The 26610-nt window shown below is 39.9% G+C and overlaps 1 protein-coding gene across 1 annotated transcript in view; it reads left to right on the plus strand.

The window, feature by feature from the left end:
- Positions 1 to 26610, plus strand: part of LOC144685485 (neuronal calcium sensor 1) — a 148541-nt gene that overhangs the window by 21557 nt on the left and 100374 nt on the right. The window contains exon 3 of the mRNA XM_078550053.1: positions 25167 to 25191. Coding sequence (XP_078406179.1) covers positions 25167 to 25191 — 25 coding nt within the window. The remainder of the gene's footprint in view (positions 1 to 25166; positions 25192 to 26610) is intronic.

Raw genomic sequence — 26610 nt, forward strand, 5'->3', positions numbered from 1 at the left:
GATGGGCCAAAGGGCCTTTTTCTGTGCTGTAGACCTCTATGACTCTATTTACCTTTTCCATACTGTGAGCAATTTTGTAGCCTTTTATAGGAACATCCCTCAGATTTCTCTTTTCAAAGTTACAAAGCCCAAGTTTTTTCATCTTATTCCAAATTCAGACTGTGGATTAGCCTGTGGCCCTTAATGGCTTGCAATTCAACTGTAACTTTAATCCTTGAATATAAAGCTCTATCCTTACATTAAATTTTTGAAGGGAAGTAATATAAGGATAATGGACTTTCAATCCAATTCCCAGCTAAAGAATGGGGAGGCGGTGGATGGGGAAAGAATAAGTTACAATTGAATCACAATAGATACCATTAATTTTTGAAATTGTGACTAATATTAACCGTGATCTCACATGGAATTTTCAAAATATGTCTACAGGGATAATAAGCATATTATTCAGCCTTGATTGCTTATTACATATAATGTATAGCACTGAGACATATATTTGAAATGCGTTACGGCACAGCCGATGGTAAATGCTGAGTTGTTCAAATCTCAGAGAGAAACTTGAGACAACTGCCACAACTGTTTTTGCAATTTGTATGTTTCAAGATGCGGGTTTTGAATTCAGTAGTAATAAGACCACTGAGCCTTTTTGCAAAATTAGATTAAACATTTATTGATAAGAGAAATTATTTTAAGCACATACATATGTCTACAAATTACTACTATAATAACTTCTAAATTCCCTAATTAATTTGACTCCTAGTTACACCTCCATTAAGGCAACAGTAAGACACACATATTTTAAAAGATCCAGGCAAAGAAACATGACATCCTGAACAATCCATTTCAAAATGAGTTTTCTTAACTTCAGTTCGTTGTAGACAGCAGCTTGAGGCATAGATGCTGAATGCTTTTCACACTTGTTAGATCTTAAAATGCCTGCCTTTACACACACACTTCTCTCCTTTATACCTATTTTCCCCTTTGAATGCAGATTCCCATTGTTTCACTATGTCTTTGGAATTTAGATTCCTGATCATGAAAATTTATCGTAGTGCCAATTTTACCAGTAATCTTTTGGAAGAAATAAACACTTTCTTTCTGCTGGTTAGGCATAATATTTCACTCACTCCTCTGAATTCAAGCTAGTCTAGTTTATTGAAAAATACAGATGTCCTTTTACACCTTACATTCTAAACTTCCCCCATGTTTACCTACTTAGACTTTTCAAACCTAGCTTATCTTCTAATACATCAAAGCCTTCAGACCAGCTGCCTTTAAACCAGAATTACCTGGAAAAACTCAGCAGGTCTGGCAGCATCGGTGGAGAAGAAAAGAGTTGATGTTTCGAGTCCACATGACCCTTCAACAGAACTGAGTGTAGTTAGGGGGGAGATTGAAAAAAACAAAAGGGAGGGGGAAGAAACGGGGTGGGGATGGGGGGCGGGAGAGTTAACTCCCTCCCCCCATCCCCACCCCGTTTCTTCCCCCTCCCTTTTGTTTTTTTCAATAATTTATATAGATTTTTCTTTTCCCACCTATATCCATTATTTTTAAATCTACAACTAATACCTTGTCAGTCTTTCCACCCCACCCCCACTAGAGCTGTACCTTGAGTGTCCTGCCATCCATTCTTAATTAGCACTTTTCTTAGATAATATCACCACCTTCAACACCTCTTTGATCCTTTTGTCTGTGACATCTTTTGATTGTCTGCTCCTATCACTGCTTGCTTGTCCCTACAACCACCCCACCCTCAACTTCTCTCCCCCCACCCCCGACCTTAAACCAGCTTATATTTCACCCCTCTCCTAACTACATTCAGTTCTGTTGAAGGGTCATGTGGACTCGAAACGTCAACTCTCTTCTTCTCCACCAATGCTGCCAGACCTGCTGAGTTTTTCCAGGTAATTCTGTTTTTGTTTTGGATTTCCAGCATCCGCAGTAGTTTTTTGTTTTTATGCCTTTAATCCAATTAAGTCTCTCTCTCACACACCCAGACACACACACACACACACACATCACGATTTTATGATAAATTCCAATAACATTATTATATCTTCCTGACAAAATGCAAATTTTGGTATAGCAAAAGAAATTATAAATCTTTAACAGTCATTATTACTTCTTGTCCTAAGCTCTGCAACTTCCAGACTTCTGTCACTACTGCTGTGTAACTGGTGATGGGCCATGAGGAAGTGTATGATTTTTGTTTTCTGGAGTCTAAGTTGGAATCGGACTTTGCTATGTGACTAAATGGGGAGAACACTAAATTTAATGTAATTGTTTTATCAAATTGATTTTTAAATGTTCTATTGTAGCTATATATTGTTATAAGGAGTAAATATATGTGCATTTACTGTTGTATTTTCAGTTATATACCTTTTTAAAGCATTAAAACCTGCTCGTCCTGGAAATGTTTTTTTGTATTGAGTTCCCTACGTGCACTTAAGAAATTAACTTCAGTTCTAGATTAATTAATGGGGGGAAGAGTATTATCCGTGGAGTTGTGGGTTCAAATAACACTCTGCTCACAATGTTACTGGAAAAAACCCACAAGTGAACTTAAGATTCTTCAATTCCCCCACCCTCCAATTGCAAAGCAGAAAACCCAATCTAAAGAGAGCAGACATACTTCAGTTGATTTCTGTTTATAATAATTAGGATTATGTGACAAATTAGATGAATCATTATTGACCAAAATAGATATTTTCTAATGAAAATATTACCATTGGTAAGATCCAGATGATGTGATAATCTAACGCTTGAAAAATACTTTGGAGGAATCTGTGTGTTTAGAATTTTTGTCTTAAAATGGCATGATGTATACGGTCTAGAATTTAACAGCCCAATCAATCTACAGTTACTTATTGTGTGACTTCATTCATAAAGGCCAAGTGCTTTGTCTATGGTTATGAATTAGTTATTATCACAGAAAATATATTTTAGACAATGTAATTTTCTCTTGCTTATTTTTTTTAAACCTTCGTCTCATTCACATGGTAACACAGCCCGTACAGGCTCAGGCAGTTTTATTTGTGTCTTCCTAAATACAAAAGCTTGCTGCTTTGCACCAGCTTTCCATTGATTCCCTCGGGAAGGCAAGGATCGTAATCAATATGTTTGCTGTTGGAATATTTTAGCCTTTTAGAGTAATATTGAGGTATTATTTGCAATGGTACAAATACCTACTCAATGATTTCAGCATTTATTTTTACAACGTCTGCAATGATAATTTCTGTTGCATTACGCTTGTTTCTGTTTGGGTACATGAAATGCTGATTTTGTCTAGAAATTATGTTGAAGTCATCCAATTCCTTTTTTATTATAATTTTTTCAGCTATTTTAAAAACTGCAGTAATTTTGTTGTCTTCATTGTGAGGGATTAAGGAATGGAATACTTCCTCAATTTAAGCATTTAACATTGGCTAAAGTGCAGGGAACTATGGAATAAAGCTGTGTATGCAGAGCAGTAGTAATGAGCCTTTCCTCCAACTACAGAATTATGCCAGTGTTATATTTGCAATTTCTCACACCAGTTATCATGGTTTACCGAGTAGCATAGGGAGCGATGTTTTGCTGTAAGTAGTGTTGAGAAATTGGGTTGAGACTTATCATTTTATTATCGTTATCATTTAACCTAGAATTTGTACAGCCTGCCGACAGTCGTCCCTGCCACCTAAGCTAGATAGAACCTCAGTTGTCCAAAGCGAAAAGACTGTATTAACTTTTCACTCAGTTACAGAGACAGCATTCTTAGAAAATGCGTTTTCCTTTTTCTTTAAAATTAACTCCCTCCACCACCAGCGCACAGTGGCAGCAGTGTGGACCATAATAAAGATGAACTGCAGCAATTTGCCAAGCCTCTTTCAACACACCTTCCAAACCCACGACCCCTACCACCTAGAAGAACAAGGGCAGCAGATGCTCGGGAACACCACCACATGCAAATACCCCTCCAAATTATATACCATCCTGACTTGGAACTATATCACCATTCCTTCACTGTCACTGGATCAAATTCCTGGAACTCCCTTCCTGGCAGCACTCTGGCTGCTCCTACCACAGATGGACTGCAGCAATTCAAGAAGGTGGCTCACCACCTTCTTCTCAAGGGCAATTAGGGATTGGCAACCCTTGCCAACAATGCTCACATCCCACAAAAGAATAAAAAGTGTGTACAGAACAATCCCTAAGTAATCGTCACTGTCCTTCATGAATTGAGTCAATACGGTCATTGAAAGTTTTTACTGAAGCTGTGGAAACCTGTGGAAGGAATAGGGTTAGTGCATTACAAAATATTTTATTTATATAGTTTGGTGAGAGGTAAAGGTAAATGACAATAGCTGTATAAAGATGACTGTATTTGTCCTGGTTTGTATACCTGAGGAGGATTTTAATTATTGGATCAAGTATGCTTTTTTAGCAAAATCCCAGAAAAAGAGTAATTTCAATAGTGACCAATTTGCATAGTATATTGATATGTCAGTCACATGGGGTAATGGAACGCAATTTGCCAGTCTCCATTAGGATTTTCATGAGCTGCCAAATAAAATGAGGAACTTCTCCATCATGAGAGAGAATAACTTCCTGTTAGGCTTGTTCTACACACACATATACGTTAGTAATTAATTTCACACTGACCTTTGATGGGATGTGGTGCTTGGAGGGAGTTTTAAAAAAAATGGTGATTGTCTTGTGTCCATTGTTTTCTTTTTCCCAAATTGTGGAGCATTTTAGAAGAGGTTCAAACAATGCCCACTGTCTCGTCATCTTGGTTGTTTCCTTGTCTTGAATTGCCAATTTTGTCCCAGGCTGACTATTCTAAGTAATAATTATTTTCCTTAAAGGGCATGTAAAAGCTAAACATTGAAATTGTGGCTAATAATTAATCCATCTGTGTGGACTTGCATTAATATGTGTAGTTCCAGTTTGTATTAATGGAGGCAAGTTGAGTTTAATTGAGGTGGTTAAGAATGCAGTGGAAAGATTAGCTGTCCAGTTTTACTATAAACAGTCTTCAAGATTTTGCAAAGATATATAATTCAGCGCCAGTAGCTTGACACTTGTCCTTTTTGTATGCTTTGTAACATCTTTGATATGGTTGTATCTTCTGGACAAAGACAGTTGGCAGCTTCAGACAAAATTTCAACTCTCATTGGCTGATCTGAAATGAGAATCAAAAGACAGTTTGCATCATAAGCAAACAGGGCACAAGTGCAGACATAGAAGACAAGATAGTGTAATGGTTATGTTACTGGACTATTAATTCAGAGGCCCAAACAAATAACCCTGAATATGACAGTTAAAATCCCACCAAGACAGATAATTCAGACACAGAGGGAACTGACCATAGAGCTTACTTGAACTGGGTGACACAATATTAGGTCAGGTAGTATAAGTGTCTGTCAAGGAAACCTATAATCAGCTGATTGCTGTTGCTTTGTTTATTTGTAGAGAATTGCACATAATGAGATAAATTGATGAAGAAAATTCAAAGAGGCAATCTGGAGAAGTGACAAATATTTACCTGCTCCAGTGCTTAAAATCATAATCCAATATATAGCAGGATTTTTTAATTCGTTCTGTTGCTGGCTAGGCTAGCATTTATTGCCCATCCTCTAATTGCCCTTGAGAAGGTGGTGGTGTGCTGCTTTCTTGAACTGCTGCAGTCCATGTGGTGTAGGTACACAGGCAGTGCTGTTAGGAAGGGAGTTCCAGGATTGAGCACTATTGATCACCTGCAATTCTATCCCACTTGTTTTAACAAGTCCAATTGCCATTTGTAAATTTACTATCTGACAATTTAGCTTTGTAAGCTACTGATGGTGATATTTAAGCAAGGATGTTCTGTTATGTTGTTCCACCTGCATGCCCACCTGCCCCTCCCCCTCCTGCGCCAAGTGTCTGATGTTAACCTTTTGCCCCACATCTCCCCCACAAGTCTTTATCCCAATTACATACATCCTCCTACATCTTCCCCCAAAATCTCAGATTTCAGAGTTAGTCTCTGAGGTGCCTTGACCAATCTTCCTGATCTTGTTCTGATTTCTTTCTGAGGTTGAGGACATTCTGTACTCTAACTTTGTTCGATATGAGTGTCCTACTCCTGGATGGTTGTGGAGCCTTGTCTTATTTCTTCCTTATCTCCTTCCAGATCTGAATAGTAAACCCAAGTTGATATTGGCTTTCTTTCCAAGGATATTAAGGCGCTGCGGTTTCTCCTTTATATTTCCCTAGTCTGTCTTAATCTTTCAAGATCTTGGTTGTGGAGCTCTTTCTATTATTGTGCGTTCTTTCTGTTGGTCTCATATCCATACCCTCTCCCAGGGCTGCAGCACTGATGAGTCTTGAGCTCTGTGCCTAAAGTTGAAGTTACAAGCTTCCTTGTATCTCTGTTCCTCCACATGCTTTTTAACTCTCTCATGGCCATTCGAGGTGATATTTGGTTCTAGTTTCTGTTGCAGAGCTGGAAGTTGTGTTCTCAGTCGCTATTAACAACTCTGATGGTGAGAACTCATTTTGTAGCAGTGAGGTTCGATAACTAAGAAGGGCTGAGTTGAGATGTTGATTTTTCTTTACCAAGTCTTTGGTTCGAACACCTCTCTCAGCTTCACCATTCGCTTGAGTTTATCGAGATGAGCTAGTCACGTGAATGAATCCATATTCTTTCACAAAGTTGTCTCAACAGCTCATTGATTTTAACCAAATTTGTAGAAGTTTACTTACTTGGTTAGCCGTTCTCAGGAATCTTTGTATCCCTGTGACGCTTCTGGGTTGTGGAAATTCTCTCATCACCTTTGTTTTCTGTGAGTCAGCTGTTATCCCTGAAGATTGTACAATGTGCCCTAAAAGTTTAATCATACGTTTTGCAAATTCACATTTGTTGTTCAATGTCAAACCTGCATCCTGTAGAACCTTCAAGACTGCTTTCACTCCACGGTCATGCTCTGCTCTCATGGAGCCGTGTACTAGAATGTCATCAAATATTCATTCATGACAGTGGGCGTCACTGTTAGGCCAGCATTTATTGCCCCATCCTTGATTGTCGTTGAGAAGGTGGTGGTGAGCTGCCTTCTTGAACCTCTGCAGTCCATGTGGTGTAGGTTCACCAACGGTGCTGTTAGGGAGGGAGTTCCAGGATTTTATTCAGTGACAGTGACGGAATAGCTTACTCTTCCATGCCTTCTAGGGTCTGAAACATTGCTCTCTGGAATATTTTTGGAGCAGAAGCAATTCCAAATAGTCTATTAAAACAATAATGACTGGCATTATAAAAGTAGTCAGCAGTCTGGATGTTTTATTCAGAGGCAACTGTCAAAATCCGTTGTTTGCATCTAATTTGGTGAATAGAGTATTTTTAGCCAGTTTGGCAAGACTCTTGAGGCCATTGGGTGGATCTTGCATTCCACTGATCTGTTTAGCCTGAGTTAAATACATACAGATTCTAATTGAGCCATTCGGCTTTGGGAACCATGACCATTCCAGAACACCAGTTTGTTGGTATGGTTACTGGAGAGATAATCCCCTGGTGTAGGATGTGCTCAGTTTCACCCTTGACTTTGTCCAAGAGCGGATGAGGGACCTTCCTCGGTGTGAAGAAGCAAATTGGTTTAGCTTGAGCTCTTAGGGAAACATGATATTCGGTCTTCAGCTTTCTCAAGTCTGTAAATAATCCTGGAAATTAATTCCTGAATGTGCTACTGTACTGCTTGTCAATAAATTCATCATTGTTGTAGATCAGCTTCAATTGTAAGCATGCCTTCCTGCTTAATAATGATGATTCTTGGCTCTGCGTAACACCTGGAGGTTCAATCATTTCTCTACCCTTGTGTTTTAATTTTGCCAGGTGTAGTCCTATGATTTTGTGTAGTCCCACCTGCACATTGTAACTGGATGGATGATGGCTGAAGTGTAATGTGTTTAAGCCACTTTACTTCGTCAGGTGAGACTAAAGCACCTGCGCCGAGTCTAATTTAAACTCTGGGGTGTTCATCCACTTCAAGTTTAATGCTCCAGTATTTATTTTCTGTTTCACGTGCTTTTCTGAGGTTTTTCTGTGGTTCTTCCAATTCTTGCATGTGGTTTGGCCTTAATATTTTTTCTTCTTTTTGCAAGCTGTGTTTTAGATTGACAAACAATTTTAAAATGTCCTAACTTCCCACAATTGTGGCACTCTGCTCCCCCTGCTGAGCATTCTTCCTGCCTTTGCAGGTTTTTCCTGCCACACCGAGAGCATTTCCAGCTGACAGTTGGTACGCTTTTCCTTGTTTTCGCAGGCTTCTGTTTTCTGGCTTACATATTGAATGGCCTCACTTATTCATTTCCTTGGGACCTCACTTTCCCTGTGAACAAGCACTCTATTTGTACTACCTTAATTAAAGTTAAATCTTCTCTCGTTTGCAAGAGATCTGATAGAGCTTCATCTAGGACCCAAATTACTATGCGATCACGAATAAATTCTTCCCTCAATGTTCCATAGTTGCAATTTTCTGTCAGCTTGTATAGATTGTTAATGAACGAATCCATGCTTTCACCTGGTCTTTGTTTTCGCTTGTTAAATTTTGCCTGTTTGATAATTAATTTTTGCAAACATTGAAATATGAATTGAATGTTTGGAGGACCTCCTCGTAAAGGCTGAAGTCTCATTGACTCCCTGTCTCGCTGTTATGTTGTCAGCATTAGCACCAACTGCATTGAATAAAGTACTGACCTGATCTTTTTGCGCAAACCAGAAGCGGTTCTATACCCGGAAAACTTATTTTTCCACTTATTCCAGTGCTGAGCTTGTTGAGAGCCTTCAACACTTTGGAAAGGTTCTGGGAGAGGCAATGTAGATTTTATGCTTGTACCAAGCTCTGGCCTTGTTGTGGTTTCACTGTTGTTGCTTGTTGATTCTGGTCGGCTCACTGATGTCCGGACTCCGGGTCTGTCTCACCTTGCATCTGCTGTACCCGTGATGCTCCAACTATTTTCTTGGTGAGTCTTCAATTCATTCCTTTCATTCTTCTTTTAAAGATCTGTAGGCTTGTCAGGTCTGTGATCTTCTATTGCAGTTTTTCTGGGCCTTTCACCGTGTTTTGTCACATGTTCGGAGTCTAGATGGGGTTTGTTTACTTTCCTTAAATAAGCCACTCAAGACTGTAGTTCGTTAAAACCATTATTATTTACTTACAGCTCTATGTACATCTTAGGAACCCTGCACGAGGTTGGACTTCACCTCCCTCCAGATCTCGTGTTACTTAGTCGTGTGTCATTGCATCATCGTTACATCAGTATCAGGTGCTTCTAATGTGAGCCCTTTACTGTACACTCATCAACATGAAATGCTTCAAACTCAAGTTTAACATGGGCCAAATGTTGATGTAAAGCTTTCTGTCTACCGTCCCAGGAATTGTACCTTCACCCAACACTGAGCAAAGCACTCCGCTTAATCAATATATTTATTATATTTAGCACATGGGATGTATGCTTCATTGAAAACACCTCTGTAAGCCAGTTCGTAAGGGAAATCTTATGACTGTACAATGTAATAGTGTCCTAATACTGGCAATTGCCTGTGAATGGCAGTGATAGGGTGTTCAATGTATGAGGTGTTACACCATGCTGTCTTGCAATATCACTGCTTTAATGTGCTATAGAGCGTCCATTATTGATTCTTCATAAATCAATCAAATTGCTTGAGAATTGTAGAATGATTCAGCACAGAAGGAGGCTATTGAGCCCATCATACCTATGCTGGCTCTTTGCTAGCCAATTAGTCCCACTCCTCTTTCCCCAAAGCCCTGCAAATTCTTTATCTTCCTGTATTTATCCAATTCCCTTTTGAAAGTTATTCTTGAATCTGCTTCCACAATCCTTTCAGGGAATGGGTTTCAGATCACAACAACTCGATGTTTAAAGAAAAAAATCCCTGATGTCGCCTCTGCTTTTTTCCAATCAGCTTGAATCTGAGTGCTTTGTTTGCTGACCCTTCTGTCACTGGAAACAGTTTCCCCTATTTTCTCTATCAAAGGTGTTCTTCATGAACACCTCGATCAAACTTCCTCTTGACCTTCTTTCTGAAATAAAAATTAACTGCTCCCTTTTCTCAATAACAGCAACTTCTGTGTCAAATGTATTTAAACAAAATATAAAGTTTATATCTTTCACAATTACAGGATTACATTTATCTTCTGAATAATCTTATGTCTTTTAATGCTTTCATTGAAAATTTTAACTTGGTTTCAGCCTTTTGCAAAAGCCTAGACTTAGACTTGATGTCGTTTTACCCAGGACTATGACATTGCTCACAGAATTCAGATTGTGCAGTCTGAAAACGTGCTTTATGTTCATTTTCCCAGACAGCATCAGTACCTTTCAATGCTGAACATTTTCTTTTGCTTCTAGCATTTATGCATCAAACAGAAAGTGACAGAATAATGGATAGACTTGCGGTGTTCAATTCCCAGAGCACCAGGAAAAATCCGAGAATATCTTATAATAAAAATTGAATTTAACTTATTCATTCATAATAAATCAGTGGCCCTGATATTGTCCCCTGTATAGCATAAACGCGCGTATTGTATAAAACTGAATTCTTTATGTGTGAGTAATGCAAATCAGATCTGTTAGCAGTTTTTATTTCCTGCGTTAGTTATCCCTCTGACCTTACCAAGGTTGTGGATTTGTGCTAAACCAAGGGCCATTTTGTGCGGTGAACTAACAGCTACAAAAAATGTACCCAAACTCCTTTCACGTGAATTCCTTACAAATAGTACACATCTTCCATTTTGCTTCTCGACTGGGATTTGAACTCAGCTCCCATGGGATATTGCAATGAAAGTATGAAGGGTCAGCTTCTCTCTGCATACCAGTAACACTTGGCCCATCTCATACCTTTATTCCATGACTGTCACTGTGCTGTTCAAATGCCTATTTGATATTCAGTCCGTCCAGTCTGGGTTGAGCCAGATTTTTTTTGGTGTAACATTGGTAAAACCAGAGCAAAAGCTGATTCCATTCCATCCTCAGTTGTCCGCTTCAACTAAATTTGCAAGTGTGCCTCTTTAGACTGCCTGTTTGATCACCAACTGAACTACAAATTAATTTCACCCTCAAGACTGCTTACCTCCATCTCCAGAGCATTGTCCACCTTTGCTCCTACCATTAACCATTGCCACTGAAACCCTTATTCATACTTCCATCATTACAAGACTCAATTTCTGTAATGCTCCCCATCACTGCCATTTTCAGTTCAACTCTACACAAAAAAAACAAGTCATCCAGAATATTGTGGCCAGATCTTGTCTATCCCATTCCATACAAAGTCCCACACGTCCATCATGACTTTACTACCTCCCTTCAAAAGCCCCCTCTAAACTTTCCATTTTTTCCCTCTTGCAATTCATGTCTGCTGCTTCCTCTACAAATGGTTTTGGGTATTCTTTACATGAAAGACATCATGAACTTAAGTTGGCTCCCATTCAGCTTGGGTAATCATCAATCTTGAATGCAGTTGGAAATCTACAATTGAAAGTTATTTACAATTTAACATTTAAATGGGAATGCTTGTTTGGAAGTGGAACAACTTCACCTGCTTATAGGGCTGCCAACACCTAGGACATTGTTCCTCTTATGCACTCTTTGCTGAACCAAAGATAAGCCATGGAAGATTTTGTCCTTGTTCCATATCAGTCACCACTATTCAGTGCACCTTCATGACTTGCAAAATCACAGGACTTTTACAACACAGCCCATTGTGTCAGTGCAAGCTTTCAGAAAGAACTAACCACCCAGATGTGCACCTCTGCCCATTTCCCATGCCCTTTTAATTTTTATAACATCAGCTTTCTATTTTTAGAGCGAATATAGGTTCTTTCCAGCACTTTTTTAGTTGCACATTCTGTGTCCTAATAGCCAGTTGTTATTTTAAAAAATCTAACCTTTCCATTTGTTCTTAAGGTGATCTTGCATCCAGCCTTGTTACCGACCAATAGAAAAATCCTTTATGAAATTGACCCTTAAAATGATAATTTAATGAGTGTTTCTGAACTCCTTCCATTTGTGTCTGATAACACGGTATCCTGTTATAATCACCCACACATCAATAAAACTTCATAAATGCAAATGCCATGATTCAGTAGGAGGCAGTATACTGAATCCAGTTGAGGTATCCATGTCCTACCTGATTCATGCAGTATCTGATGCTGATAATCGACTTGGGTAAAGGAAGAAAACACAACATTCCTTAGCACTGCTGTTTCTCAGCTTGATCACATGTATTGAACAAAAAATAGACAGAAAAGATCTCATCATAATTGTCTCGCTCTAATTGGTTTTTATGTATATAAAAGGCCACTGATAAAACTTTGAATATTAAAACTTTCTTGTTTCTCCTGGATTAATTGATCTTAGCTGGGACAGCAATATGTCTACAGATGGTCCTCATTATCCGTCAGTTAGGGAAGAGAAAATAGCCTGTAGTTCCTGAACCAGGTTAGTAACTGTGATGCCTACTGAGAATGTTTGTGTGTGGACTTCTGGTGAGGACAGAATTGAGTTCAGTTGATGATGGCAACTCATATTTTTGACTAAGCCAATTTTACTATTTGATTATTAGCATGCTCGTAGAAGAATCTCAGTCCAGATTCATTGTAAACTCCTAGCTAAGAGAGTGGAGTGTTTGTTCCTTCTTAAAAATATATATACAATTTGAATCAAAGTTTTAAGTTCTGAGTTTAGGTCTCATCATCATGTGTGCTCTGGCCCTTGGCTTATTGTTTGCTGATCCTTCATCCTGAGCTGTTTTCTCTGTAGTTATTCAGTGTTTTGTTTTTATTATTCATTCACAGGATGTGGGCTTCGCTGGCTAGGCCAGCATTTATTGCCCATCCCTAGTTGCCCTTGAGAAGGTGGTGGTGAGCTGCCTTCTTGAACCACTGCAGTCCATGTGGTGTAGATACATCCACAGTGCTGTTAGGAAGGGAATTCCAGGAATTTGACCCAGCAACAGCTAAGGAAGAGCAATATATTTCCAAGTCAGGATGGTGAGTGACTTGGAGGGGAATTTCCAGTTGGCGGTGTTTCCATTTGTCTATGGCCATTGTCGTTCCAAATAGTAGTGGTCGTGGGTTTGGAAGGTGCTGTCGAAGGAGCCTTGGTGAGTTCCTGCTGTGCATCTTGTAGATGGTACACACTGCTGCTACTGTGTGTCAGTAGTGGAGGGGGTGAATGTTGTGGATGTGGTGTCAAGCTTCTTGAGTGTTGTGGGAACGGCACTCATCCAGGCAATGCATCCATCACACTCCTGACATGTGCCTTGTAGATGGTGGACAGGCTTTGAGGAGTCAGGAGGGGAATTACTCGTCGCAGGATTCCTGGCCTCCGACCTGCTCTTGTAGCCACAGTATTTATATGGCTAGTCCAGTTCAGTTTCTGGTTAATGGTAAGCCCCCAGGATGTTGATAGTGGGGAATTCAGTGATGGTAATGCCATTGAACATCAGGGGGTGATAGATGGATTCTCTCTTGTTGGAGATGGTGCTTGCCTGACACTTGTGTGGCCTGAATGTTACTCGTCAGCCCAAGCCTGGATATTGTCCAGGTCTTTCTGCATTTGGATATGGACTGCTTCAGTATCTGAGGAGTCGCGAATGGTGCTGAACATTGTGCAATCATCGGTGAACATCCCCACTTCTGACCTTATGATGGAGGGAAGGTCATTGATGAAGCAGCTGAAGATGGTCCATCAAGGGAAAGAATTTTATCCTGTCCACTCTATCTATTCCCCTCATAATTTTGTACACCTCAATCAAGTCACCTCTCAGCCTTCTTTGTTCTAAGGAAAATAACCCCAACCTGTCCAATCTCTCCTTGTAGCTACACTTTTCTAACCCTGGCAACATTCTTGTAAACTGCCTCTGCACTCTCTCCAGAGCTATTACATCCTTCCTGTAATTTGGTGACCAGAACTGCACACACTACTCCAGTTGTGGCCTCACCAGTGTTTTATACAATTCCAACATTATATCCTTACTTTTATATTCTATACCTCTGCCAATGAAGGAGAGCATTCCATATGCCTTCTTTACAACCTTGTCTACTTGAACTACTGCCTTCAGGGACCTGTGTACTCGTACGCCAAGATCTCTCACTTCATCTACCCGTCTTAGTACATTCCCATTTATTTTGTAATCCCTGTAACTGTTTGACCTCCCTAAATGTATGACCTCACACTTCTCTATGTTAAAATCCATCTGCCTTTTCACCGCCCACTCCACCAACCCATCTATATCGTTTTGGAGATTATGGCTATCCTCTACACTATCCACTACTCGGCCAATCTTTGTGTCATCTGCAAATTTCCCAATCGTGCCCCCCATGTTCACGTCCAGATCGTTAATTTATAACCCAAACAGCAAGGGTCCCAACACTGAGCCCTGTGGAACACCACTTGAGACAACTTTCCATTCGCAAGGGCATCCATCGACCATTACCCTTTGTTTCCTGTTACAAAGCCAACCTTTTATCCAGTTTGCCACATTACCCTGAATCCCATGGGCTTTTACTTTCCTGACCAATCTGCCATGTGACCTTGTCAAATGCCTTGCTAAAATCCACATACACAACATCCACTGCACTGCCTTCATCAACCCTTCTTGTCACTTCCTCAAAGAATTCAATCAATTTTGTGAGGCAAGACCTTTCTTTAACAAATCCATGCTGACCATCCCTGACTAGTCCATTCCTTTCCACATGACAGTTAATCCTATCTCTCAGGATTGATTCTACTAATTTGCTCACCACCGATATAAGACTAACTGGCCTATAATTGTTTGGCATTTCCTTTGATCCCTTTTTAAACAATGGAGCTATGTTTGCATTTCTCCAGTCCTCCGGTACCTCTCTTGTATCCATAAAAATTGGAAACTCATCTTCAGAGCTGCTCTATCAGCTGTTTGTAGATATCATGTGGAGTGAATTGAATTAGACCAAAAGACATAGAAGCAGAAATTAGGCCATTCGGCCCATCGAGTCTGATCCGCCATTCAATCACGACTGATAAGTTCCTCAACCCCATTCTCCCGCCTTCTCCCCGTAACCTTTGATCCCCTTACCAATCAAGAACCTATCTATCTCGGTCTTAAATACACTCAATGACCTGGCCTTCACAGCCTTCTGTGGTAAGAATTCCATAGATTCACCACTCTCTGGCTAAAAAAGTTTCTCCTCATCTCTGTTCTAAAAGGTCTTCCCTTTACTCTGAGGCTGTGCCCTCGGATCCTAGTCTCTCCTACTAATGGAAACATCTTCCCCACGTCCACTCTATCCAGGCCTTTCGGTATTCTGTAAGTTTCAATCAGATCCTCCCTCATCCTCTAAACTCCTTCGAGTATAGACTCAGAGTCCTCAAATGTTCCTCATATGTTAAGCCTTTCATCCCTGGGATCGTTCTCGTGAACCTCCTCTGGACCCTCTCCAGGGCCAGCACATCCTTCCTGAGATACGGGGCCGAAAATTGCTCTCAATATTCTAAATGTGGTCTGACCAGAACCTTATAAAGCCTCAGCAGCACATCCCTGCTTTTATATTCTAGTCCTCTCGAAATAAATGCCAACATTGCATTTGCCTTCCTAACTACCGACTCTACCTGGAAGTTAACCTTAAAAGAATCCTGGAATCCTGGACTAGGACTCCCAAGTCCCTTTGCACTCCAGGTTTCTGAATTCTCTCCCCATTTAGAAAATAGTCTGTGCCTCTATTCTTCCTACCAAAGTGCATGACCTCACACTTCCCCACGTTGTATTCCATCTGCCACTTCTTTGCCCATTCTCCTAACCTGTCCAGATCCTTCTGCAGCCTCCCCACCTCCTCAATACTAGCTGTCCCTCACCTATCTTTGTATCATCTGCAAACTTAGCCAGGATGCCCTCAGTTCCTTCATCTAGATCATTAATGTATAGCGTGAAAAGTTGTGGTCCCAACACTGACCCCTGCGGAACTCCACTAGTCACCGGCCGCCAACCTGAGAAGGACCCCCTTATCCCCACTCTCTGCCTCCTGCCAGACAGCCAATCTTCTATCCATGCTAGTACCTTGCCTCTAACACCATGGGCTCTTATCTTACTGAGCAGCCTCCTGTGCAGCACCTTGTCAAAGGCCTTCTGGAAGTCCAAGTAGATAACATCCATTGGCTCTCCTTTGTCTAACCTACGTGTTACCTCCTCAAAGAATTCTAACAGATTTGTCAGGCATGACCTCCCCTTGATGAAACCATGCTGACTTTACCCTATTTTATCATGCACTTCCAAGTATTCTGATATCTCATCCTTAATAATGGACTCTAAAATCTTACCAACGACCGAGGTCAGGCTAATCGGCCTGTAATTTCCCGTCTTTTGCCTCACTCCCTTCTTAAACAGGGGGGTTGCATTAGCGATTTTCCAGTCCTCTGGGACCCTCCCTGACTTGAGTGATTCCTGAAAGATCACCACTAACGCCTTCACTATCTCTTCAGCTATCTCCTTCAGAACTCTGGGGTGTAATCCATCTGGCCCAGGTGATTTATCCACCTTCAGACCTTTCAGTTTTCCTAGCACCTTCTCCTTGGTAATGGCCACCATACTCACCTCTGCCCCCCGTCTCTCTTGAACTTTGGGGATGTTACTCGTGTCTCCCACCGTGAAGACTGAAGCAAAGTACCTATTCAGTTCCTCCGCCATTTCTTTGTTCCCCACTACTACTTCTCCAGCAACATTTTCCAGCGGCCCAATGTCCACTTTTGCCTCTCTCTTACCCTTTATTTTCCTAAAAAAAACTCTTGCAATCTTCTTTTATATTACTGGCTAGTTGACCCTCATATTTAATCTTCTCCCTCCTTATTTCTTTTTTAGTTGTCCTCTGTTGGTCTTTGTAGGCATCCCAAATCCCCTGGTTTCCCACTGCTCTTAGCCGAATTGGCTGAAGACTGGCATCTGTGATGCTGGGGTCCTCCCCTGGAGGAGGCCGAGATGGATCATCCATTTGGCACTTCTAGCTGAAGATTATTGCAAATGCTTCAGCCTTATCTTTTGCACTGATGTGCTGGGCTCCTCCATCTTTGAGGATGGGGATATTTTTGGAGCCCCCTCCTCCAGTGAGTTGTTTAATTGTCCACCACCATTCATGACTGGATGTGACAGGACTGCAGAGCTTAGATCTGATGCGTTGGTTGTGGGATCGCTTAGATCTGTCTATCACTTGCTGCTTATGCTGTTTGGCATGCAAGTAGTCCTGTGTTATAGCTTCATCAGGATGACACTTCATTTTTAGGTATGCCTGTTGCTGCTCCTGGCATGCCCTCCTGCACTCTTCATTGAACCAGGATTGATCCCCTGGCTTGATGGTGTTGGTAGAGTAAGGGATATGTCAGGCCATGAGGCTACACATTGTGATCGAGTACAATTCTGCTGCTGCAGATGGTCCACTTGCTAGGCCATTTCAGGGGGCATTTAAAAGTCAACCACATTGCTGGAGCCACATGTAGGCCAGACCAAGTGAGGATGGCAGATTTCCTTAGTGAACCAGATGGGTTTTTACAACAATCGACAATGGTTTCATGGTCATCATTAGACTTTTAATTCCAGATTTTTATTGAATTCAAATTCCACCATGCGCCGTGGCAGCATTCAAACCTCAGTTCCCAGAGCATTACCCTGAATATCTCAATTACTAGTCCAGCAGCAATACCATTACGCCATTGCCTTCCACTCTCGGGCAGAGCGAGGAGGCAGGTCTCGAGTCTACCTTAGCCGGAATAGGAACCGAATCTGCGCTGTTGGCATTATACTGAATCATATGTTAGCGATTTAGCTAACTGAACTAACCAGTCCCTAAGGTATAATACTCTTCACTATAAAGTATTTGAAATAGCTGATTCAGCAGTTGCTGTAGGATTTCAATTCTTGTAATGCAAATAAAACCTTTAAAAAAAAAACTCTAATCTTTAAAAATTGAAATCTTGTTAATTTCTGTTTGAACCAAAGCAAATCCTTTGTCAAATGAAATGGACAATCGGTAATAATATCCATCCAGTGTTAAATGTTGTTTATGGCAAGTACAGATGCTGTTATCACAAATATTTGATGTAATGACACTAAATAAAGTTGCTCGATCTGATCGCCCCGAATAGAATTCTTCGTAAATTGCTCCCTAATTGCAGTTAATGTCCCCTCACTGCAAGCATGTGGCGTGTTGACAATAAACTACAATATAAACTTTGCCCTAAGCAAAAATGACCACTTAACTTCCAAGAAAGGTTATTTTTAAAAAAATCTAAATTAATAGGCTTTGTATGGTTGTCATAAATCATTTGAAGAGCTGGGTGTCTCAGTGGGCTAGTTCTTTAGGACCTTGTTTTGAATCTAGTCCAGACTAATGCCGTGAAATGAATGGTCTGACCCTCTGACTGTAGGGGTCTTAAATGCCATGAATGAGGAAAGGCTCAACCCAGTAGACATGGATCCATAGCACAAAGCTGTTCCTAACTTGCCAATGAAGGCTAATGCAAAAAATCACAATCTCAATTAACCTTAGTCAAGGAGTGGCTTTCCTGGGATTGATGCTGAATTCCTGGAATTTTAGCCTGATGCGTTTAAGCATTGTGTGAACGGAGGTGCTGTATTCTAATACTGGGTGCCTAAAATGGGGATGTATTTAGCATAAGTAACGTTCCTACATCAGTCTAAATTCCATGCAGTCTCTGCATCTTTCTCTATTTGAATCATGTTCTGCTTTTCTGTTCTTTCTGCCAAAGTGGACAACCTCATATTTTCCCATATTATACTCCATTTGCCAGTTTTTTTGCCACTTATTTAACCTATCTATATCCCTTTGCAGACTCATTGTATCCTCTCCACAACTTGCTTTCCGACCTATCTTTGCATCATCAAATTTGGCTACAATGAAGTCTGTCCCTTCAACCAAGGAACTAATTTGATCATAAATAGTTGAGGCCCCAGCACTGATCCCTGTGACACTCCACTAGTTACAATTTGCCAACCTGACTCTGTTTCCTCTTAGCAAGCCGATCTTCTATCCACGTTAATATGTTAGCCCAATACAATGAGCTCTTATCTTGTGCAATAACCTTTTATATGGCACCTTATTGAATGCCTTTTGGAGTAGATTCACAATAAAAGCTTTAATTTTAGTTTTAATCTCCTTGTTCCAGCTGCTTGTTATAGATTATCCTCAAAAATAGCGCTCTCTGCAAACAGCTCTTTAGACTCTGAGGACCTTCCATACTCGGGAAATCACTGTGCTCCGTAGGCCGTATAGTTTCAAATAACCAATTATAAGAGGGATAAATTTACCTTGTACTTTAAATATTTTCTGTATTACATGTTGGTACTAGTAGGTAATTTAAGTCAAGTGGGATATAAATTTAGAATTGTTGAAAAGTGCATTTAAACTGATTTGCCCAAAGGACGATAAGACAATAACCATTAGGAGTGGTCTACAAATGGATTCATCTTGGGGGAGTTGAAAATGTAATGCTCAGGTACAGTTGCTATGTGGTTAGGTTCCTGAGCTAGCAATCTAGAGTTCAAATCCCACCATAATAAATTGTGAAATTGAACACAATGGTAATTAGTGACCTAATAGCAGAAACAATTACCATGAAATCTGGTGGTTTGTCATTAAAAGCTCAACTGGATTACTATTGTCATTCTGGGAAGGGACCTGCCACCCCACCCAGTCTGGCGTAGACAAACAGTGTGGTTGACTCTTAATCCTCAGGACAATTAATGCTGGGCAATAAATATTGCTTAGTCTTCGAAGGACAAGCTTGCTAGGCTAACAGATGTTTCCTTATTGTTGATTTTCTTTTATTTCTGATGTTTCACACAGCTCATGGATTTTAATAAAAAGAGGGAATCTTCTATGGTTTTTTTATGAACCTCCTGGCTCACACCGTGCCTAAGCGTAGACCGTTGGGCCCACAACCCAGCATGTCTTTCCCCAATTTGACATTGGTAGAGAGCTTAAAGCAACGATAATTCTATTTTTTGAGATGTGGACATTTCTGGAATTCACTAACACTGGTCCAACCTGCAGTTCTGCCATTTTGCCCAACAGAGAGGTCGAGGAAGGACCATAGAAATTTATAGCACAGAAAGAAGTCCTGCCTATTATCTCTCTGCTGGCCGTTTTGTGAGACCAATCTAAACTCCCTACTGCCTCACAACCTTGTTGTATTCTGTCAGTGCTGTTATGTTTGAAGTAATTTGCATTGGTTGGGTTATTGTAATGTCATAATTTATGGAAGCCTGCCTTAATATTTTAAAGTATTCTTGTTTGATGTGAAAATTTCTTATTTCAGAAAGCAGTGAAACTAAGTCACAGAAATTTTATTTTGCTTAGAAATAATGGGAGCACCAGAATTTAGCCATAGTCATGAACACCGATGAAGGAGCCTGCTCAACTTGTGTCTACATTTAGTTCTTTCACCACATTTAAAGCTACTTGGTCATTGATTTGAACCACTGCTCCTAGCTAAGGTAGGAGATATGTAGCGACACTTTTATGTTAAGAGAAAGGAACAAGGAAAGCTTACAAGAACCCAAGCTCAAAATAATTACCAAGGTCTATGGTACATCTGAAAAAACTCTATTTATTTGGAAGTGGAGGCACTTGTGTATCTGGGACCAAACGATATTTGACAGAAGGGAGAAATAGCTTATGAAATCTGACCAATATCAATAGTGAAGTACGTTGTGTTGTAGAACGTAAATTTGCCCGGGCAATTTTTCTAATGTGGAGCACTTCCAATCTCAGCTGGAGCTGTCAAAAAGGATCTGGCATGTAAAGTGGAGGAGACGTTCCCATAAAAGGGATGAGTGGTGGGTTAGAATGGGAGCTTTGGATTCAGTTGGCAATGGAGCTTTGGAAGACATGATTTATTCTATTCTAAGAGTCAGAGGATTATAAATAAGAACTTGGAAGCTCTATCCGTCAAAATCCCATTGAAATCCTCAGGTGATGATCATATGAATTGAATTGTATAAATGTCAAAGTTGAGATAGAACTATTTGCATAGACAGTAACATTTTTAAAGTGATAACTACATAATTTCCTGACCTTTGCTGTCTTTCCAATGATATGTGACAGCTAGTGCAGAGACAAGCAGCAGTGCTGTATTTTAAATTCACATAATCCTATGCTTTATTCTTTATCAAAAAGTATGTGACTAATTAAATTCCTATATGGTGTCAGTGTTATATTGTGCTCAGTAATTGATGTGGTCTCCAGAACCCAGTGCTAAATTAGCAGAATACACATTCCTTTCCTTGAGTAACAGGATATATTCATTTGTTCTAGCTGCATTTCTGATCACTGTTTCCCAGATGTTTGTGGGAGTCTTCCAGACTAATATTAAACTTGGGTAATAGTCCTAATTTTAATGTCAATGTCTCACCTGCCCTTGCACAGAAACAATTATTTTGCCTTATCTGTCAGTAAAATCCAAATATCACTTTTGTCATCACACAATTTACTTGTAAGAGTCTGGATCTATCATTTTTCTATCACAACAGCTCCACCACAAAAATGTTTTTTAAAAAAACTATATAATATGCATTGAAACCATCTGCAGTATGTTACGAGGCAATAGACATTTTCATACAGATGCACCAAGCATTTAAGGAGGCAAATGGTATGTTGGCCTTCATTGCATGAGGACTTGAGTACAAGAGAAAGGATGTCTTTCTGCAGCTGTACGGGGCCTTGATGAGACCACACCTGGAGTAGTGTGCGCAGCTTTGGTCTCCTTACCTAAGAAAGGATATACTTGCCATAGAGGGAGTGCATGAAGGAATTCTCCACCTCAGAAGTCTGTGGGGGCCAAGTCACTGAATATATTTAAGAAGGAAATAGATTTCTGGACTCTAAAAGCATCAAGGGGTATGGGGAGAGCACAGGAGTATGGCGTTGAGATAGAGGATCAGCCACGATCATATTGAATGGCAGAGCAGGCCCAAAGGGCCGAATGACCCACCACTCCTATTTTCTACGTTTCAGGGCTTGCATTCAGTTGTTCTAGAATGTTTCAACCAAAATGTGAGAATTAATTCAGCACTGCACTGCAGTCTCATCCTAGATCATGTGCTAAAGTTCTACATTGTGGCTGAACTCTCAATCTTGACCACTAGTAAGTCAAACTGATACTTGGGACTCGTTGAGGACTGTGGTGCTACACATGAGGAATCAATCATTTGATTGCATCACCTACAGTAGTTTGCTTCAGAAAAGGAGTGAAAACTGATTGCTTAAAATGATAAAATGCAAGGACAGTAGAAGACAAATAAATTAGATTTTTATTATAGGCTTGGTATTAAAACTTCCGGTGAAATAATTTTAGTTAGATATGTATTATTACTTTCGCAGTTGCAGAAATTGGTGAAGTACTGACTGAATGAAAGCACTGGATGGAAATAAGTATGGAGGAGGAAAGGTGATACAATAGGATGAAAAAGCCTATAAATTCATGTGCATGTATTTCCAGTGCTGCCCTTATTTATCTTTTTCTCTGCAGATTTATCTGTGGTATCCACTGTTCTTATGTTGAGAGGAGCAGACAGACAAGACATCCAAAAATAAATCTTGTGTAGAATAGTTCTGCTGAGAGTCAGCTGTGGGAATAAGAGCCCTACTCATCTGCCCATGTGAATTATTGGTCTTTGGTACAAAAAATGACCTGAAGATTGATGGCAAACTGCTGCCACATGGAGGCAGTTCTTATAGCCAAACAATAAACGTTTTCATTCCAAACAGTCCTATTTATTAAGTACAGTGCATTATGTTCCTATTTTTCATAAGCAGAATATTTGAATACTTTTCATATTTACAGTTTCAATATTTGAAGATATAAAATCATATTGTACCTTCAGTAAAGATTCTTTGAGCGACGCAACAAAAGCCACCCTTAACACCAAAGGATGAGTTATTGGTTGGCTGGTGCCATCTGAGGGCCAGAGAAGTTGAATGCAGCTTCAATTATAGCCATATAACAAATTTGCCAATCACAGCCGTATTATTACTCAGAAACATTGAATGGAGGCAGAATGCGTCCCTACAGACATGATGGAGAAAAAAAACAGTTGCATCATTTTTTTCCCCACCGGCTGGTAAGTGTTGACACATGATCACCAGATTTAACTGGACCATTTTAAGTTGTGAAGGATTGCACTATCCACTATCCTTGCATTAGCCCTAAGACTAAAAACCACTAGTTCCTTTTCTCCAATACCATACATCTCTCTTGCCCCTTCACCCTCACCTCTAAAACCTTGGGCTTCTACTTTTTCCTGGTTACAAAAGAAAACATGAATGTATGCTCTCACCTATAACTGAAATTTTTTAAGAAACTGATTTCAAGGGAGATGATGGTTTCTCTTCCCTCATATTGGTCAATGTCTTGTTCTTGGACCTACCATGAAGGCTGATTGCATGCATAAAATAATTAATGCAAGGCCCTTTCTTCATTTGCTTGAGGTTTCAAACTTTGTCACATTCACCTTTTTTTCAAATAAATACATTCTTGCCTCAGCTAGTTGTCCGAGGCAAAAAAACCACTACAATTAGGGTGATGTTTCACTTTTTCATTTTATTTTGCTGCCTTTTTTCTGCTTTTTCTTCTCATTGAAGAAGAAAAATTAGAACAGTGCTTCAGGTAATTCAGAATAAGAATGACTTTTTCATAATGGCTCTCTTGGCAGTCATTTTGTTTTCTTGAATATAAATGTTTTGATAAATGGGAGTTTGGCAGTCAGTAACTTGCAAAATTGGACAGTTTTTAATACGTCCAACTAATTTTGTTGAATTTTCCATTGTTTGAGCTTCCCCTACCCCTCTACAATAGTGGTGTGGCATATGCCAAAAGTGGACCCAATTTGAACATTATACAAATAAGGTTGTGCTCTTCCCTGTGCCATGCAGTGAAATAAAACCTAACATAATTGAATTTTAAATTGTGATTCAATTGTGCAAACTTGATGTTCTTCGCTATATATTAATGCACCTGCTGCTGGCAAAAATAATAAATCCTGCAACTGATAAAAATTCTCTCAGTCACTCCCAACTCCACTAATGCATGTTAGTGAAAACCAAAAGTTGCATTGCTTTTGTTGAGTCTATTCCTTTCCCTTGCCCTTTGCACATTTGCAACTGGGCCATGCACCTCCTAAATCTGAGAAACATCCTAACAATCTGCATCCCTAGCCTGCCTCCTCTTATAACATACAGCCTTTAAAACTCAAGCTTTAGATCATATCATTTCTACTCCTGGGTTTATCAAGGCCTCTCTTTATTGTCATCCTTGGAATTGGCAAGGCCAGCATTTTTGCTCATCCTGAGTTGACCCTGAGAAGGTGATGAGGAGCTTTCTTCTTGAACCTCTGCAGTCCGCATAATGAAGATGCTTCCAGAGTGCTGTTAGGTTTGCTCCTTTCAGTTTTGGTATCCTGTAGTATGGGCTTCTCCACAGTTCCGCAGTTTAAAAAAATAATTGTAATTTCTTTTCTTTTCACTCATATGTACAAGGGTGGGCACTGGCCTGCCAGGCTGAATGAGTTAAGAAGATGTGAAGAGTGTCAGCAGGAACTAGGCAGGAAGGAGAGTGTGATGGTGCCATTATGATACCTGTATCAAAAATGTCAAAGCAATTTAACAATCTGAATTAACTGCAGAGAATACCAATATATATTTGCAGTAGCTTGAAATTCTACACAAGGTATGAACGAAAATTAACTTTTTTCCCTCACAATCTTTCTCTGTACATGTGATGGAAGTTTGGATCTACCTGAAGCTTAAGGGTTGATGAGTCTGTACCTTGATGCATTTCCATTGCAATTGCATCTCATAGACCTATATTCAGGGCTGTTGTTCTAATGTGTAAAATGGCAACTTCTCCCCCAAAAAAGCAACTGCAACTAATAACTAAATTAGCAATCAATATTTCATGGTTTGAAATGTGACCTTTCTCTTTCACAATTATATGTGACAGTATGGCAAAGTATGATGAGCAGTATAAAGGAAATATTTCTTGGCATGTGATAGGAAAGGGGTGTTTTGCTATTAGATTCCATATATGTATGGGTGTATATATTATATGGACTATTTGTTAAATCTGGTAACTTTTTTTCTCTTTTGCAGTTACTGAGAAAGAAGTCCAACAGTGGTGAGTCCAGTGTTCCTAATCTTTTAAAAAGGGAAAATGATATTCTTTGCCAAACATACAAGTCTAATCTGAATGCCTTCCCTACTGTGGCACTCCGTATTACGGATTAGGAAGCTCTCAGGTTTTATAACTTGATTGAGCTGAGCTAATGGACTGAGCCAGTGTGATGGTTGGAACACTTCATACCAATGCAGGATTATCGATGGGAAAAATCAGTTAGTGTTTCTTCTACTGAGTACTCGAGGAAATGCTTGGTTGAGAAGGAGCAGTGTTGAACACTGATCTGATGGCCCCTGGCTGACACTCACTTTCTATATAGAATGAATTCTTAAGCGATGTAGCAGAAGGTATCTCAATTTGGTCTGTCTCAAACCAGTTTCCAGATAGCATGGGTATACCATTTTATTGTCCAATTTTTGTCAAAAGTTGTCAGTTTCATCATTGATGGAAAAATTCACATTGGTGAGTAAAGGATGCCATTCTTCAGTTGGAGTTGTGGTATTTTTTCAGTAAGTGTGCTACATCTGATTTTACTGGGTGCCCAAAAAGGAAAATTGCCCAAAGTTAACATCTTTACCATTGCTGAGCACAAAAATAGGTTAGAAATTCATATAGAACCTTTTATACCTGCCTGCTCCTTTGATATCAGTGACTCATGTTTTGATACTACTGTTAGTATGCACAGAAACAGGAAACCAACAGTACTCAAGATAACAGTTTAGTTTTTATAATGTTTATTTTTCAACATTATTAGCCTTAGGATATAAATGGCAAGTTATCTTCGATATGATGTCCAAACTAGAGATGGTGGGCTTCCATTTGGGCTAATGAATGATTGAAGGTAGTATTCAGTTGGACTAGTGAATACTTTTATCCCTGCTGCCATCTGATACAAAGACTTCATGATACAGGCATCCAGGTAATGGCAAATGAGCAGCTTTGGGAGTTTTGCCAGTGTTGCAGATGCATGAGAAGGAAGTAACTGGGAAATGGAATAGGGATGATGCAGAGGACAAGTTCGGGGGAAGGCTTTGGAGGGAAGTATCAAGGTTGGCCTTTGCTGCCCTAAGAAACATTCATGTATGTATGGTCAGGAGGGAACAAGGTTAATGTTTGGAAGAGCATTGGAGCTAACATTTCCTTTGAACGGCTCATCTTGTGAAGTCCTATGGATGAAGACAAATAGTGTGTGTGTCAGGCTGTGATGAAGTAAGTGTACCAACTGAAGAATGACTGATAGATGTGGATGAGGACATTTAGGTTAACATTTCAGAAGATTAATGTAGGGATAATCAGGTTTAATTAAATCTGCCTCCAGTTGACATTTAATTTCAGACTGTTCACCCATTACATTATTATTGTGCAGTGAAGTGGTCCACAACTTGTTCTTGCTGACTTTTAAGCATGGAGATGGCATGT

The sequence above is a fragment of the Cetorhinus maximus genome, chromosome 10 (genome assembly GCF_964194155.1).
Source record: "Cetorhinus maximus chromosome 10, sCetMax3.hap1.1, whole genome shotgun sequence".
Lineage (NCBI taxonomy): Eukaryota > Metazoa > Chordata > Chondrichthyes > Lamniformes > Cetorhinidae > Cetorhinus > Cetorhinus maximus.